General features: G+C 44.6%; 1 protein-coding gene across 2 annotated transcripts in view; it reads right to left on the bottom strand.

Annotated features, from left to right (window-relative positions):
• Nucleotides 1–18,946, bottom strand: part of ENO4 (enolase 4) — a 485,281-nt gene that overhangs the window by 358,350 nt on the left and 107,985 nt on the right. For both annotated transcript variants that reach the window (XM_086922915.1, XM_086922916.1), the window contains exons 4-5: nucleotides 13,749–13,900; nucleotides 1,028–1,197 (exon numbers count right to left, since the gene is read on the bottom strand). In XM_086922915.1, coding sequence (XP_086779041.1) covers nucleotides 1,028–1,197; nucleotides 13,749–13,900 — 322 coding nt within the window. The remainder of the gene's footprint in view (nucleotides 1–1,027; nucleotides 1,198–13,748; nucleotides 13,901–18,946) is intronic.

Below are 18,946 nucleotides of genomic sequence, written 5' to 3'. Positions count from 1 at the left end.
TCCTAAATTAATCACACAGTAACTCCTAACCTTATATATCCACTACAAGCCATTCAGTTACTAATAGTTGCCACAATGTTTCATATGCTCTGTGCCCCAAAACCAATTCCTTTCCATCCTGAATATTTCTGTTGTAACAACACTGCCTTTGCAAATCACTGTGAAGGAAACTTACTATTCCAATCTCTGGCGATACAACTAAGAGCAAACTGTTAAACTCATATAATGCTAAATTGTTCTTCCTGTGTAATCCTCTAACATTTTAGTTACATGCAAGAGTACTATTTCACAGAGTCCTAAGGCCTGCAAAAACAAGGTCAGTAAGAATGGAGGAGGAAGGCAAAACGTTGATGGGAAAACCACACTGAGGCTTATAGGTCTAACAAGTTAACAGTTGATGTGCTGAGTAATATGTTGCTTTTGCTCTTTTTGAAGCAATGGGATACAGTCACACAATCATTTGATTAACTATGTATGAAACGGGACAGGCGGTCACATTTAGATTTAAACATAAACATACGGTACTGGGGAGTGCCACCAAAAGTCTTAATTTTTTTGTTGAAGAAATATATTCACACACGTGCACCAGACTACCACTCGTAACAGCAAATATCACTTCTAATATTCCTGGGTTTCAGCCAATGGCACATCTTTTATCTTCAACAACAATAGTCATGGCCGAAGTTTTGGCAAGCCTCTATTCCCTGTCATAACCAACCTCTGTATGTTATACCATTTTCAGCAAAAGGAACCAATAATATAAGATGGCATAACATTTGCTGTTAGGTTGGTTTTGGTTGATTTTCTAGCATAAACCTGACAACAATTAACAGTAGTGTCTGAAAAATACAGGAAAAGTAGCATGCCCATTTTATAAGACCACAGAGGACTAAGAAAAGAAATATAGAACTAGAAATTGGCAAATGGAAACTTTGCTGAAATATTGTGCTGTTGTTGCATCCAACAGTTATAGTAAATGTGAGTGACACAGTTCATGTAGAAGCTCGGTAGAAACCACTTCAAATACCTGCTCATACTTCAATGAAGCGATGTGCATGTACAAAGGTGTTCTTTTAATGATGGATCCGGCTTTGGCAACAGCAAGCGAAATGCAACCGATGGCTGGACTGCCCTGGAGAACTGGTTCACTGGGTTCAGCTGGAGGGATGGGATTTTCAACAGCGGCTTGCTTCTTCCCTACAAGGATTTAAAAAGGGGTGTGACGAGTTACAACTCTTTTGTTTATTTTGCATAAGGCATCAATTTTTTAATGCAGCTGGCCCTATTAGTGGTAGGCCAAAAGAGCTGTTCTCCATCAAAGAGCCTGACTAACAGAACACAAAGTCAAGACCCTTTACTCATACTGACACTGGAGAGTTGAGGAGGCGGAGCAGGGATGAAGAAGATTTCACTACAATGCTGTCCAATAAATACCAATCCAGGTAGGTAGCTACAAAAGCAAATGATGATGAAAGTATTGTGTTTTTTTATATACCTTTGTCAATAAACGGTTTTTGTTTTTATTTTATAAGCCTCTGAAAGAAGAAAGATGAACTTAGTCCAACCGAAATCCAACCAAGGGCTCTGTAACAAGCTTTCAACTGACCTCGCTTCCTTAAAATGTAAATCAGGACGATCTGCCATTTACTCAGCTTTATAACTGTTAGGGGTTGAGAGTGTTACTCCAGTTCCTATGGTTAGGTTTACATTCACTCTACTTAAAAATCAATGGGCACGAAGAAAAGAGCCAACCTATCATTCTCTGTTGCAGGCAAAGAAGCGTAAAGAAATTGACTAAACTGCTGCCTTTCCTGTGACTGGTTCCAGAAATAAATAGAAACCTTTGGTTTTCAGCACTCTGTCTGGTATATTTTGTGAGCCCAACATTCACATAAAAGTCAGTCTCCACAATATGAAGTACATACGAGTATTCACTCAATAACTTCTACCAGGCCGGGTGACAATTTGGATACGTCAGCTGTTCAGCTCTGTCTCTATTCTGTTTTTCGCTGGCTCGCACTTGCACAGTTAAAGTGCAATGAGGAAAAGTCTGAAGTCCTCTTTTTTGGAACCTTCCCCAGCAGCTTTAGAGATCATCTATGGCCACCGGATATTCCCTGTCCCAAATCTATGGGAGGCCCGGCTAAGAATCTGGGTGTTTGGTTCGGAGATAATTTAAAATTTGAGGACCATATTAAAAAACTTACATGTATCTGTTTTGGCACCCTGAAAACTTTGCACAGATTTTTTCCTCTTCTTCCTAGGGAAGCTAAAGAGACAGTGGCGCATGCCCTCATTCTATCTAGGCTTGATTACGCCAATGCTTTGTTCAGTGGCCTTCCATCTTAACTGATCAAACGACTCCAGGTGGTTCAGAATGCGATAGTTAGGCTCTTCTTTAATATTCCTAGGAGGTCTAGCGCCCGCTCCCACTTGTGTAGTCTTCACTGGCTTCCGGAGGCACAGCGTATTTTGTTTAAATCGCTGGTCCTCTCTTTCAGAGCGACACATGAGCTAGGGCCACTGTACCTGAGAAAACGCTTCTCTATGTATGTCCCTAATCGCTGCCTTAGAGCAGCCAACCAGTGCAGGAGGGTCCTTTCTAGGGTCAAGTATGCTAGGCTGGGGGGCCAGTCCATATCCATTACTGCAGCCAGAGCCTGGAATGCACTCCCCTTCCACCTCCGTGCATCTCAGAATATTGCCCAACTCAAGAAAGGCCTAAAAACTCATTTGTTTAAGTTAACTACCTAACTGCTCCCTCCACCTTCTGCTTCTGCTCTCCTCACATACCTCCACGCGCCAGGATACTCGCGAGTAACAGAGCGCGCTATAAAACACTCTATAATAATAATAATAATAATAATAATAATGTAATAATTTTGTAATAATTAAGATACCATGGCCCCAACCTAATTCTTCGATAATTTCGTAATATATTTGCCTTTGTGGCATGTCAGACATAAAGGAGATTTACACACTTCGGTACGATTCTAGTGGCTAACATTTTATTTACAATGTGTAAGTGCCTGTTACCTGGTGGGCTGTCAATCACATTTTTTAATTAAAAAAAAATAAAGATGTGACTGGGCGTGTTCACTATAGTCTACCAGACAATCTTTCCGGTGTTTTATCTCAATCGATCAAAATTACTGGCTGAACAGGGAAGTCAAATTGGATGAGACACTGTAATCTATTGACATGACAAATCCAGAACAAACAGTTTGTGTTTCGCAGGTTTATAACCTCTTGCAGAAATTAACTGTGTATCATATACTCAAACTCTTTGAAGCAGTATCAGGATCACACTGTGCTGCTCTAAACACCTGGAACAAAAACAACATGTGGACAATTAAGGGCTTAAAGTATCTGCTTGAAGGTCTCAGGAGCCTAAATTCAATTTGAGGTTTGTGGGGTCTGAAAAGCTATTTAATCAAATTGTAATGCAGAGATTATGTAAAAACTCAACTATGCCTCACACCTTGGTCAATTTACAATGACTGGAGAATAGACCTATGTTGGCTTCATTAACTATTGCAGTAATTTAGCATGCATTACCCAGGTTTCATCCCTTATATGCTCTAAGAAGAACAACAATAGTGTGTTAAAATATGTGCTATTAGGGTCAATTAAGCATAATATATGCACGAAGGCTTCTTTTATCAATGCATTATATTTTAATTTTCCACATGAGTTGGGAGAGAACTAATAATAATCTTTAACCAATTAAAGAAAAATTAAACAATCTACATAAACAATTACATTTCCATACAATTTTCTGAAAGTGTAAAAATTATAAAGCCTCTTTTACATTATGTAGATGCCTATTTAAAAACACGGGTCTTATGCATTTACATTATGCTTGACTTAAAGATTACATACAATGAAAATGTTTATTCTATTCTGTGTGCCTATATTACGTAGAGTATGCAAACACAACAGGTGATGGACCGAATGTGGATCAATGTCACACACTCAACCCAGTCCAAAGATCTGGGCCCAAATCCATCGTTATTTTGCACTCCACACCACCCTGGGTTAGACAATGGCGATATGCAAATCAGCTCTGACCCTGTGCCCCATGGGAACAGTCCAGTCCGAACTACAAAAGCCATGTCCTTCCCAGAACGAAATCAAGCATCCGAGGACCGGACCGGTTTCGAGGTAACACCTCTCATCAGCCCGGCTAGCTTGACTCCAGTGGTGTGGAGTGCCTGGGACCCACGTCTGGGCATCCCCAGCGCACTTAGGGCGGAATATGCAAACACAACAGGTGATGGACCGAATGTGGATCAATGTCACACACTCAACCCAGTCCAAAGATCTGGGCCCAAATCCATCGTTATTTTGCACTCCACACCACCCTGGGTTAGACAATGGCGATATGCAAATCAGCTCTGACCCTGTGCCCCATGGGAACAGTCCAGTCCGAACTACAAAAGCCATGTCCTTCCCAGAACGGAATCCAGCATCCGAGGACCGGACCGGTTTCGAGGTAACACCTCTCATCAGCCCGGCTAGCTTGACTCCAGTGGTGTGGAGTGCCTGGGACCCACGTCTGGGCATCCCCAGCGCACTTAGGGCGGAATATGCAAACACAACAGGTGATGGACCGAATGTGGATCAATGTCACACACTCAACCCAGTCCAAAGATCTGGGCCCAAATCCATCGTTATTTTGCACTCCACACCGCCCTGGGTTAGACAATGGCGATATGCAAATCAGCTCTGACCCTGTGCCCCATGGGAACAGTCCAGTCCGAACTACAAAGGCCATGTCCTTCCCAGAACGGAATCAAGCATCCGAGGACCGGACCGGTTTCGAGGTAACACCTCTCATCAGCCCGGCTAGCTTGACTCCAGTGGTGTGGAGTGCCTGGGACCCACGTCTGGGCATCCCCAGCGTACTTAGGGCGGAATATGCAAACACAACAGGTGATGGACCGAATGTGGATCAATGTCACACACTCAACCCAGTCCAAAGATCTGGGCCCAAATCCATCGTTATTTTGCACTCCACACCACCCTGGGTTAGACAATGGCGATATGCAAATCAGCTCTGACCCTGTGCCCCATGGGAACAGTCCAGTCCAAACTACAAAAGCCATGTCCTTCCCAGAACGGAATCAAGCATCCGAGGACCGGACCGGTTTCGAGGTAACACCTCTCATCAGCCCGGCTAGCTTGACTCCAGTGGTGTGGAGTGCCTGGGACCCACGTCTGGGCATCCCCAGCGCACTTAGGGCGGAATATGCAAACACAACAGGTGATGGACCGAATGTGGATCAATGTCACACACTCAACCCAGTCCAAAGATCTGGGACCAAATCCATCGTTATTTTGCACTCCACACCACCCTGGGTTAGACAATGGCGATATGCAAATCAGCTCTGACCCTGTGCCCCATGGGAACAGTCCAGTCCGAACTACAAAAGCCATGTCCTTCCCAGAACGGAATCAAGCATCCGAGGACCGGACCGGTTTCGAGGTAACACCTCTCATCAGCCCGGCTAGCTTGACTCCAGTGGTGTGGAGTGCCTGGGACCCACGTCTGGGCATCCCCAGCGCACTTAGGGCGGAATATGCAAACACAACAGGTGATGGACCGAATGTGGATCAATGTCACACACTCAACCCAGTCCAAAGATCTGGGCCCAAATCCATCGTTATTTTGCACTCCACACCACCCCGGGTTAGACAATGGCGATATGCAAATCTGCTCTGACCCTGTGCCCCATGGGAACAGTCCAGTCCGAACTACAAAAGCCAGAACGGAATCAAGCATCCGAGGACCGGACCGGTTTCGAGGTAACACCTCTCATCAGCCCGGCTAGCTTGACTCCAGTGGTGTGGAGTGCCTGGGACCCACGTCTGGGCATCCCCAGCGCACTTAGGGCGGAATATGCAAACACAACAGGTGATGGACCGAATGTGGATCAATGTCACACACTCAACCCAGTCCAAAGATCTGGGCCCAAATCCATCGTTATTTTGCACTCCACACCACCCTGGGTTAGACAATGGCGATATGCAAATCAGCTCTGACCCTGTGCCCCATGGGAACAGTCCAGTCCGAACTACAAAAGCCATGTCCTTCCCAGAACGGAATCAAGCATCCGAGGACCGGACCGGTTTCGAGGTAACACCTCTCATCAGCCCGGCTAGCTTGACTCCAGTGGTGTGGAGTGCCTGGGACCCACGTCTGGGCATCCCCAGCGCACTTAGGGCGGAATATGCAAACACAACAGGTGATGGACCGAATGTGGATCAATGTCACACACTCAACCCAGTCCAAAGATCTGGGACCAAACCATCGTTATTTTGCACTCCACACCACCCTGGGTTAGACAATGGCATATGCAAATCAGCTCTGACCCTGTGCCCCATGGGAACAGTCCAGTCCGAACTACAAAAGCCATGTCCTTCCCAGAACGGAATCAAGCATCCGAGGACCGGACCGGTTTCGAGGTAACACCTCTCATCAGCCCGGCTAGCTTGACTCCAGTGGTGTGGAGTGCCTGGGACCCACGTCTGGGCATCCCAAGCGCACTTAGGGCGGAATATGCAAACACAACAGGTGATGGACCGAATGTGGATCAATGTCACACACTCAACCCAGTCCAAAGATCTGGGCCCAAATCCATTGTTATTTTGCACTCCACACCACCCTGGGTTAGACAATGGCGATATGCAAATCAGCTCTGACCCTGTGCCCCATGGGAACAGTCCAGTCCGAACTACAAAAGCCATGTCCTTCCCAGAACGGAATCAAGCATGCGAGGACCGGACCGGTTTCGAGGTAACACCTCTCATCAGCCCGGCTAGCTTGACTCCAGTGGTGTGGAGTGCCTGGGACCCACGTCTGGGCATCCCCAGTGCACTTAGGGCGGAATATGCAAACACAACAGGTGATGGACCGAATGTGGATCAATGTCACACACTCAACCCAGTCCAAAGATCTGGGCCCAAATCCATCGTTATTTTGCACTCCACACCACCCTGGGTTAGACAATGGCGATATGCAAATCAGCTCTGACCCTGTGCCCCATGGGAACAGTCCAGTCCGAACTACAAAAGCCATGTCCTTCCCAGAACGGAATCAAGCATCCGAGGACCGGACTGGTTTCGAGGTAACACCTCTCATCAGCCCGGCTAGCTTGGCTCCAGTGGTGTGGAGTGCCTGGGACCCACGTCTGGGCATCCCCAGCGCACTTAGGGCGGAATATGCAAACACAACAGGTGATGGACCGAATGTGGATCAATGTCACACACTCAACCCAGTCCAAAGATCTGGGCCCAAATCCATCGTTATTTTGCACTCCACACCACCCTGGGTTAGACAATGGCGATATGCAAATCAGCTCTGACCCTGTGCCCCATGGGAACAGTCCAGTCCGAACTACAAAAGCCATGTCCTTCCCAGAACGGAATCAAGCATCCGAGGACCGGACCGGTTTCGAGGTAACACCTCTCATCAGCCCGGCTAGCTTGACTCCAGTGGTGTGGAGTGCCTGGGACCCATGTCTGGGCATCCCCAGCGCACTTAGGGCGGAATATGCAAACACAACAGGTGATGGACCGAATGTGGATCAATGTCACACACTCAACCCAGTCCAAAGATCTGGGCCCAAATCCATCGTTATTTTGCACTCCACACCACCCTGGGTTAGACAATGGCGATATGCAAATCAGCTCTGACCCTGTGCCCCATGGGAACAGTCCAGTCCGAACTACAAAAGCCATGTCCTTCCCAGAACGGAATCAAGCATCCGAGGACCGGACCGGTTTCGAGGTAACACCTCTCATCAGCCCGGCTAGCTTGACTCCAGTGGTGTGGAGTGCCTGGGACCCACGTCTGGGCATCCCCAGCGCACTTAGGGCGGAATATGCAAACACAACAGGTGATGGACCGAATGTGGATCAATGTCACACACTCAACCCAGTCCAAAGATCTGGGCCCAAATCCATCGTTATTTTGTACTCCACACCACCCTGGGTTAGACAATGGCGATATGCAAATCAGCTCTGACCCTCTGCCCCATGGGAACAGTCCAGTCCGAACTACAAAAGCCATGTCCTTCCCAGAACGGAATCAAGCATCCGAGGACCGGACCGGTTTCGAGGTAACACCTCTCATCAGCCCGGCTAGCTTGACTCCAGTGGTGTGGAGTGCCTGGGACCCACGTCTGGGCATCCCCAGCGCACTTAGGGCGGAATATGCAAACACAACAGGTGATGGACCGAATGTGGATCAATGTCACACACTCAACCCAGTCCAAAGATCTGGGCCCAAATCCATCGTTATTTTGCACTCCACACCACCCTGGGTTAGACAATGGCGATATGCAAATCAGCTCTGACCCTGTGCCCCATGGGAACAGTCCAGTCCGAACTACAAAAGCCATGTCCTTCCCAGAACGGAATCAAGCATCCGAGGACCGGACCGGTTTCGAGGTAACACCTCTCATCAGCCCGGCTAGCTTGACTCCAGTGGTGTGGAGTGCCTGGGACCCACGTCTGGGCATCCCCAGCGCACTTAGGGCGGAATATGCAAACACAACAGGTGATGGACCGAATGTGGATCAATGTCACACACTCAACCCAGTCCAAAGATCTGGGCCCAAATCCATCGTTATTTTGCACTCCACACCACCCTGGGTTAGACAATGGCGATATGCAAATCAGCTCTGACCCTGTGCCCCATGGGAACAGTCCAGTCCGAACTACAAAAGCCATGTCCTTCGCAGTACCGCCATAAGTGCGCTGGGGATGCTCAGACGTGGGTCCCAGGCACTCCACACCACTGGAGTCAAGCTATGAGATGTGTTACCTCGAAACCGGTCCGGTCCTCGGATGCTTGATTCCGTTCTGGGAAGGACATGGCTTTTGTAGTTCGGACTGGACTGTTCCCATGGGGCACAGGGTCAGAGCTGATTTGCATATCGCCATTGTCTAACCCAGGGTGGTGTGGAGTGCAAAAAAACGATGGATTTGGGCCCAGATCTTTGGACTGGGGTGAATGTGTGACATTGATCCACATTCTGTCCATCACCTGTTTTGTTTGCAATACCGCCATAAGTGCGCTGGGGATGCTCAGACGTGGGTCCCAGGAACTCCACACCACTGGAGTCAAGCTAGCCGGGCTGATGAGAGGTGTTACCTCGAAACCGGTCCGGTCCTCGGATGCTTGATTCCGTTCTGGGAAGGACATGGCTTTTGTAATTCGGACTGGACTGTTCCCATAGGGAACAGGGTCAGAGCTGATTTGCATATCGCCATTGTCTAACCCAGGGTGGTGTGGAGTGCAAAAAAAGGATGGATTTGGGCCCAGATCTTTGGACTGGGGTGAATGTGTGGCATTGATCCACATTCTGTCCATCACCTGTTTTGTTTGCAATACCGCCATAAGTGCGCTGGGGATGCTCAGACGTGGGTCCCAGGCACTCCACACCACTGGAGTCAAGCTAGCTGGGCTGATGAGAGGTGTTACCTCGAAACCGGTCCGGTCCTCGGATGCTTGATTCCGTTCTGGGAAGGACATGGCTTTTGTAGTTCGGACTGGACTGTTCCCATGGGGCACAGGGTCAGAGCTGATTTGCATATCGCCATTGTCTAACCCAGGGTGGTGTGGAGTGCAAAAAAACAATGGATTTGGGCCCAGATCTTTGGACTGGGGTGAATGTGTGACATTGAGCACATTCTGTCCATCACCTGTTTTGTTTATATTACGTAGAGGGCAGATTTGATCCTTTAATGAAGTAACCCAGTAGTCAAATTTATCTGAGGCCAAAGACAAGGTTGAAGTTTTACATTTTAAAAAGACACAAAATAACAGCAGGGCCAAAACTAGATTTCTAAATGCTGCATTATACCTTTTTTTGCACTTTCTATTGTAAACAATGATTGTAATCCCTCAAATAATTGTAGTTCTCTACTGATTTAGTGTCTTGTTTTTTATAGAAAAAAAGGTGGTAAACTCTTGTATTAAATTCAATAATTCTCCTACAGCAGAAGACACATTTTTAGTTGAATTGCAACATTTGAAGCCTAATATTTTGTTGCTAAATCTGAATAAAGGTAACAAGTGTGTTATCACGGTCAGTACTGGGGTTAAACCAGTATCTCAATTGATTATGCTCTTTGAATTTAAACTTAGTTAGTGGAGATTACAAGTGGATTACTACAATTGCAAGACATTTAGGAATATTGAGGAATTGATTCCAAAAAGGCCTTCTATTTACTCTATTATGTACTATATATTTTATTTTAAACATTCTAATCTATAAAAAAAAATAGCTGGCATTTTAGCTTAATTTATTTGTTCCGGGATAGACCGATTTTGCCTTCCTATACTGGTAGAACAAGAGGATATACTGCACCCAATTGAGAGGGTTTTTGTTCAGGCCAGTTCCAGTTGAGTGGACAGTTAGGGAGAATCTAAGGTACAAACTCTAGTGACAGTACAGCTTTATAATTTCTAAAGAATAACCTCCTCTATACCAAGTCGTTTTAGGTTGTCTAAAAAGACATTTTTAGATGAACTAATTATTTCGCAGTTTGCTACACTTACAAGTAACCCTTAAGCCATTCACATGAGAAAGGGAAAGCTTCTTCTCTATACCTATTCTGGTAAGGAGAATGATTATTATATTATTTGCATACACAAAACAGTCAAACTGTCTTTCTCATAATTTGGAAGGGAAGGAATGAACTTTAGCATACAATTAAAGTATACATGCAAATAGGCTTCTTGCTTCTGTAACAAAAGGATCAGACAAACACCCACTTAATGTAGCTACAGTCAAGCTTTTACTGCTTAGCTGAATCCTATATTGACAGACTAGCAGAAACTGGAAGCACTGCATAAACAGAAAGGAATTTGTCACTCTGTGAAATCACTTGTTTGATGGACTAATCAACAGTATATCTGATGAGGAGCAAATGACAGGGAAGGCAGGGAGAATTTCTATCTAAAAATTCAAGATGTCCAACAATGAGACTTAGGCACCCTACATAATGTCCTACACTTTGCATGGAATAGGACTATCAACCACTGCAATCAGGCTGGAGTGGGAAAAATAAAGTGTCTGTGATTGATCTCAGTGGCTGTTAATTTTTGAATGAAGTGCAATGTACAGATCAAGATCTTCCAGAAGCCAGGATACACTATGTTGCGGTAGTCCATTCAGGAGGTAACCAATGCAGCCATGACTGTTGTTTCATGGGGGAAGCTAAAGCTATACATAATTCTCTTGTACATCTAAAGCTGGAAAAATATGTTTGTTATACAGCTTTTATTTAGGGGGAAGGTGGAGTAGACAGTGTGTATTGATACTTGAATTATGCATTTAAAGTACAAAAAAGTCTACTTTAATGGGTGTGCTTGTTGGGTTACTTTTGGCACCTGTGTCAAGATTGTACAGTGTACCCAAAGAAGGCTATGGTCCTACAGAGGGCTCTAGAAGCTGTTTAATAGTTTCACCTAACAACATGGGGCCTCGTGTATTTTGCTTGTCGACATAAGCTCTTCGAAGATTTTACTTTTAATAACCCATAGCTACGAGACCCAGAAAGTCTAGCTGGACAATGGCTGGAAGTGTGCCTCCTCCTCAAGGGCAAATACCTTTTTTGCTTATGAATCATTGTGTTTCTCATGCAAGTGTATGGATTAAAAATTCGGTCCAGTTTCTGGAATAGTATACTCTTATTTCTCAACATATTTCTAACCTTTTCATCAAGTAAGTCCAGACCTATAAAAACTGCCAATGGAATGGAAATTATACTTTAAAACAAGATTTAAAATCGGACTGCTATCAAGTTCAGAATATTCCAGTTTTAGAAAAGGCAAGCATTTGTTGGTAACACCTTCAGGAAAAACACTTTTTTACCTCTTTCATTAATCTCACAAGTTTTGCTTTAAAACGTATACAGGAAAGGTACGGCAGAACATTTTGGACCAAGAGTCTTGAAATCCTGCCGGTAGACACCAAAGGCAGATGTTTCACCCACCCAGCACTGAGACCCATGAACATGACAGCCTCCAGCTTTGCTTTGAACTCTGCTACTAGCCTGTGCTTTGTAAGCAGAGCTCCATATGGGTGACTGATGTGGTACTCAGTGTCAAAAAAGAGAGACATTGAAGAGGGACAGAGTGTTTCTATGAGGGTATGATACACTGTGTGGAGTAAAGCAGAGAAGAAAGGTTGCTCATACAGTTGTCATGCCAGTGGACACTTGGGTCACACAGCCCCCGGGCAGAGGAGGTATGGCACTGAAAGGCCTTTTTGTAGTGATGCCAACATTGAATAGAAGATATGCGAAACAAGCCTGCGTGAAATACAAGACTACTTCTAAATTATGTCAGAGAAGCATAGAGAAGAGAAAACAAAAGAAAGACAAAGGAGCTGGTTATGTTTTCACTCAAACAGCCCTCAAAAAAAGAATATGGATTATCGTGAGTGTTCAAGCTTGTTTACCTACTCAAATGATTAACCTAAAGAGATGTGGTCTATAGCAGAGAGCATCCATGGTCAGAATACTGAAAAGGAGGAGCCACAAAAATCACCACAGAATCTTGACTTACTGGTCAGTGCTGTTTGCCAATCCAAGTAGTGGTAAGCATCAGATATTCCCCACAACACCACATATCAAAGGAACTACAAGAGGTAGGCCTACAAAGGTCTGATTAAAATAGGTGTTGGTATCCAAGAGCTGCAGAGTGTGGCAAAGCATGTAGACAGTGCCTAAGAAATACGATTGCTACAAAATGTTAAAGTACATATAAAGTATCCAATACGTTGATAGAGTTCAGTGAAAAATATATTAAATGTCTCCAACAACATTTAAAGGAAACTTCTTTTACATCAGCCATAGAAATTAATTTGTTGTTCATTATTGCGGGCCCCTTGACAGTTTTGGTCAGTATGAATACTATAGCTTGGTAGATCAGCTGGGGTCATCAATATTTCTACAAAGCTTTGATTCTTAGACAAAGGTCTTTCAATTGCATCACAGAGGCATTCCTCAGAAGTAGAATCGGTCTCCTACCATCATACGATTTATATGTAGCTAAACAGAGCTGTCCAGTTCTCTCATTGCTGACCCTTTGACAAACCTGCACAAAATTAGGAATTCTGAGACTTTTTACTCCAATCCAACTACCTCAAACAAGCAGAACAAGTAGAATAAGATGAAGAACGACTCTTTAAAAATGTCGCCATCGTATAGTTTACTTTTGTTACTGAATAAAGGCTTATACTTAATGTAACACTGACAAAGAAAAATAAGGCACGTTCACAAAACGAATAAGTAACCAATCTCGCACAGACATTTAGAAAATACAGACCAAATAAAAACATTAACACATTTCCATTATTGACCACTCTATGTTGGTGACAAAAAAAGAACAAAAACAGTTAATTGTATTCTTAAAGCAGGTTTATTAAAGCGGAAAGGACCATCAAGATGTTTTGAGAAGTGCATGCTTGTGATGTCACGAAGTTAACAAACAGGAGCAAAGGTCCACTATGACATCGTAGAAAAGGTCATATAATGCTTCACTGCACAAGACACATAATGAAGGCAAACAATGAGCAGTATTGATTCACTGCTGAACCAGAACTATAAATAATAGAATGATAACCTCAGAAGTACACTGATGTTTCCCTCATATAAACCTAGAAGATGGCGTATTTTGTCCTATAATATATAAAACATGACAGCACAATAAGAAATACGAAACTACAAACCTTTGCTGCTTCCTTTCTTTTTCTTGCTCTTTGGTGATGGGGTTGGTGTCGGCGTTGGCACGGGTACTGGAGGACTCTCAATTGATTCTATTTCTTCTTTTTCAATTCTCGCTCTCTCGTTTGCTTCATACAATTCTTTTGCAAAGAATTCACTGCAAGGACATGAAGGATTAACATGCCAGTAAACATGCGAATCTAGCAACCCAATTCAGCAAGCCATCAAAATGTAATGACCAGCAGACATCCTGTGAGTTTGTACTGGATTTGATGGCAATGTCAAACGTTGTAAGACCCCACCAGGAAGTACCAGCCCATTTTGTTCTGTGGGTTTCTATATTCTTAACTGCGAGGCCGATGACTCTCTACAGTGGCCTGGGAAGTGCACTTGTTACAGTCAAACTATGCAAATTAGCTGTCTAATAACTGGAGGAGTCAAGAAAAAGCACAAATAAATCACTGACAGACCAACATTTTATAGCATTAAAGACTTTGTTTTGTTTACACGTGTATGTACACAGAGAGCATTAATACAGTAAAACAATCAAAATTAAACCTACTATCAACTTAGAAGGAACACAATAATATCTAATGCAAAATGTATAATATAGCTCACATTTGAGGTTCTCTGGATTGTAATGTTTGATGTGATAAAGTGATTGGTGCAAGTAATTTAGACTATATTTTTCAATTTATGTTACAATTTGTTTATTTTATTTGGGTGATACGTTTTGAGAGAAAGACATGCAAGGGTATGGATGAAAAATTCTGTCCAGTTTCTGGAATAGTATACTCTTTTAAGTTCAAACATATTCCTACCCCTTCCATTAAGTAAGAGCAGACTGTGGTGACCATAAGACGGCCCAGTCCATGTTATATCTTTAGGTATATTTATTCCAAGTTAAGATATTGAGAATAGCCCCACCAGGAGCAGCCTTCCTGCTGCTCAGCCCATTCTCCGAACTGACAAACTCCACTCATCCAACATTCCACCTCATCATCCACCCCAACATTCAACACCACACTAACACTGGCTGAGCAGCAGGTACAACACTTCTCCCTTCCTCATATTAAACAAAACATAATGCAATGATCCAAGTGAACAGCATATCAAAGAGAAAATAACATGCACATAAATCTGAAAAGGTACCATTGCAAAGACATGAGAATGCTAGAGGGCAAACCGGTAGAATTAATTGCAGGGAAAACACAGTACAAGGGGCTTACAAGTTAACATCCAAAAATGCAGGAAAGCGCTGAAGAATATAGCAATTTGCATGAATGTCAACTTAAGGCAAAGAAACGGTAAAACAACAATGCCCACCTACGTACCTACAAAGATGAAAATAACAAACTGGACAGGTAAATCAATCTGTAGGCAGAAAGACAACCGTTACACACATACACTCCCTTTTCACACAAAACTCCCACCTTACCACACAAAACAAGCAAACCTGCAAACAACTACACCACGCACAACCAACCAACCCCTGAGCCACAAATATACCAGCTGGCCAGGCCGAAAATGAAGGTGAACACAAAGGGGAACAAACCACAACGGTGCAGAAGAAAACACACCACAGGACACACATGCTCAACTAGGACAAAACCCCCCAAGCTTAAAGGGTGGAAGGAAAGGGAGGACAAGCACACAGAAAATGCTCTGCGAAAACGCAATTCTAAAGGTGAAATGAACGTCACCAACCAAGGCCCACAAAGGTGGTAGACAATAGAGACTCAAAAACAAAGTCGACTCCAACCCAGGGCCACAAGGGAGACAAACCTAAGTCAACCCACAACCACAAAAATAGTGGTAGGCCAGAGATGCTCTGCAACAAAGAGCCTTCTCACAAGCCCCCAACAGTGAGAGATACACACACTCCCACAAAAACCACAGGGGGTCAACTACAAAACATTGCCCACAAAGGTGACACATGAATGTCACCCACAACCACAAAAAATAGTGGTAGGCAAGAGAGGCTCTGCAACAAAGAACCTTCTCACACACACACCCCATACAGTGAGAGATACACACAGTCCCAAAACAAACAACCACAATGGTCAAAATACAAAACATTGCCCACAAAGGTAACAAACCAATGTCACCCACAACCCCAAAAATAGTGGTCGGCAAGAGATGCTCTGTGACAAAGAGCCTTCACACACACACACCCCCCCAACAGATGTATGACGGAACAACGCGAGTTAGTATAATGCGTTCCGTTACATCGCAGTCGTTGAAACGACTGCGATGTTACCACGATATGCCATTACAATGCAAGACTTTACCTTGACTTGCACTAGATGGCATGCTAACATTAGAAAAGTGTAATTTACAATTCCAACTCCAACCCACTTAACAGTAGGGAAGGTGTTAGAATAGTAAACTATACTATTTGCAATGTTAGCACACCATCTAGCGCAAGTCGATGTAAAGACTTGCTTAGTAATGGCATAGCGTGGTTACATCACATTCGTACTGACCGCAATGTTAAGGATGTTTCCCACCCCGAACAGTGAGATAAAGGCACTCTCACAAGAACACAAGTAGATAAACCAAAGTGACTATCTTTAGGTATATTTATTCCAAGTTAAGATCTTGAGTAGAGCCGCACCAGAAGCAGCCTTCCTGCTGCTCAGCCCATTCTCCCAACTGACAAACTCCACTCATCCAACATTCCACCGCATCATCCACCCCAACATTCCACACCACACTTACACTGGATGAACAGCAGGTACAACACAGACCTATAAAAACTGCCAATAGACAATTGTTAGACCTGTCAGCCCTTTGGGTGGTCCCTCCCATTATTTATTTATTTGTATCCCCTTTCTGCCTCCTACCCTTTGTTTTTCATGTCCACTGGAATTTTTAGGTGTTGTCTTAGGGGTTAGGTACTCCTTGATCCCATAATTTTCTTAGGCCTTGAAGCCCCCTGTTGACATGAAAATGTAGTTTTACAAAATGGTGGCCAGTAACTGCCACAAATGATTAACTCATGAACTGGTCATAGGAAAGTATGGGAAGGCTCCAGAACCTTCCAGCTGGTTCTGGTAGCCTGAGGTCATCCTATATAAAGGCCAGTTTAGGGTGGCCATTTTAGAGTGACCCGAGAGCTTGAGGGGAGCTTAGTGAGGAGTGAAGCGATAGTGTGGGGAGGCAGGCGCACTGTTAGGAGCTAGATCGTCCTGAGGGCCGGCTGCTCTACTCTGCTGACATGACCCCCCTTTCTACCGACTAAGCCCTGACATCGCTCATTGACCTTCTGCCCTCCCCCTCCTCTAATCCTGGTGGAGTTCCTGTGAGGAGCTGTGGTTGACTGGCCTGGGAATTCCTCAGAGATAGGCATTGATTATAGGGAAGTTGGCCAGCCTTCTCTCTTACTTTCCCCCCTTGTGATCTGGGCCGACCTGTCACCTTGGGAAGTGTGGAATTTAGTAGTTCAGTTCCACTTCCCCTGAAGGTTCTTCTGACCAGCCGAATTTAGAAGAAGGAAACCCTACCTGGTAGCAGCTGGCGGGTGACAATTCCGTCATTAGACTGCTGTCCCTTCATCGCGGGTTCTCGTTGTGGAGATTCGGCGGGGCAGGCCGGGTGGCTGACAGTGAGGTAGTGGTTGTGAGGCCAACGCTGCAGAGATCAGCGTGGGCAGACTGAAGAACCCGGAAGAAGGGGGCGGAAAAGTGAAGAAGGCCGGGCCGCGTAAGTTCCCTCCCCATTTGACGAGTGAGGCGAGGGCGGGACGCTGACAGAGTGGAACGCCGAAGGAGTCGCCGCATAACTCCGGCCCAGTCAGCTGCCTAAAGTCTGCCACGCTGGGGCCGGAATCACCACAGAACAGCTAAGAGGGCCTCGCGACTGTCAATGAAGTTGTCCAGGAGGGGAGAGAGTTGGGCCTACCCGGGATAACAGCCAGAGAGTCGATAACTGTTGATTCCCGGGAGGGGACTTGGAAATTACCCTAAGACCTTGGGATACCTCCCCTCTAGTAAACTACGCCTGGAACAGCACGACACCAGTGTGTGGCTTTATGGTTGAAGCATTTTTCTCTATTTAATGAAAGCAGCCTAAATGAAAGAGTCTTCTGAATGAGGCTAAATTTACCGTTCATGTAAGCGGAGGTAACAGAGTGGTTCCAGGGATGAGGTGGGAGCCACTCCTGTTATGCAGAACGATTAGAGATAGAGAATATTCTTGTGGAAATCTAACATAATACTATGATTTTAGAGCAATCTATGTAGCTTAGTAAGAATAATAAAATAATCTGCCTGTCTTTACTCATATATTCAGCTGCTTGAACAATGGTACTAGTGTGCTATTAATGAAACTGTTGATGGAACCTGTAACTTCGTGCCTGTAGTAACATTGAGACCTTAAGGGTAATGTATAGTCTTGCCTTATTGTAGGGAGTTTTGATATTGCTGTGTACTTCAACTTAAGCTGTGTATTCTTCACTGCTTAAATAAGGGAAATATTGCTGAGCTCCATTCATTGGGGTGAGAAATGTGTCATAAATATTAAATGTAAATGTGTAGATGGTAACAATCAAATGTAGAGTTATTTTATGAACAGAATCTAAACACTGCTAAGTAACAGAAAGAAAAACAACAAAGGGATTTTATAAAACAGCCCGTATTTTTCTAAGACAGGTGTAGTGTCTTTCTTTTCTAGTGGATGGACGCTGTGTTACTGTAAGGGTGCGACGCAAGCTTAACACTTGTGCCTTTGGGATAGTCCTTCCTACTTTGTGCCAAGCTACCCTATGTAGACTGGTAACCCCAGGTCTAACATAATTGGTGTCTAGCGGTGGGATAGAGCTTGTTCTTGCGTCCACTCAATAGTAACGTAGTGTACTCCACAGACCTACACCTGGAGTTTTCTCCTAGCGGACTCCCTAATTATATATTTTTTTTCTCCAAATTTACTCCTGGTGGTGGGTAGAGGTAACCCTTACTTAACGCTCTTCCTTTTAACCTCCAAGTGGTTGTTTGAGTCCCTACTGGCAAGATGGAATTTGTTTTTGAGGAGTTGGAAACCTACACTGCGGCCCAACTTAGGGAATTCTGTCAGAGTAAGGGAGTGTTTTTCAAGCGTGGTGCTAAGAAGGGGGAACTCCAGACCAGCTTGAGAGCGTGGGTAGCAGCTCACCCCGATGGGAAGGAGGAGGAAGAGGCTGACCGGGACACTGTCATCGGGGTAG

The sequence above is a fragment of the Lissotriton vulgaris genome, chromosome 5 (genome assembly GCF_964263255.1).
Source record: "Lissotriton vulgaris chromosome 5, aLisVul1.2, whole genome shotgun sequence".
Classification (NCBI taxonomy): Eukaryota; Metazoa; Chordata; class Amphibia; order Caudata; family Salamandridae; genus Lissotriton; species Lissotriton vulgaris.
This window is presented reverse-complemented; position numbering and strand designations above follow the sequence as displayed.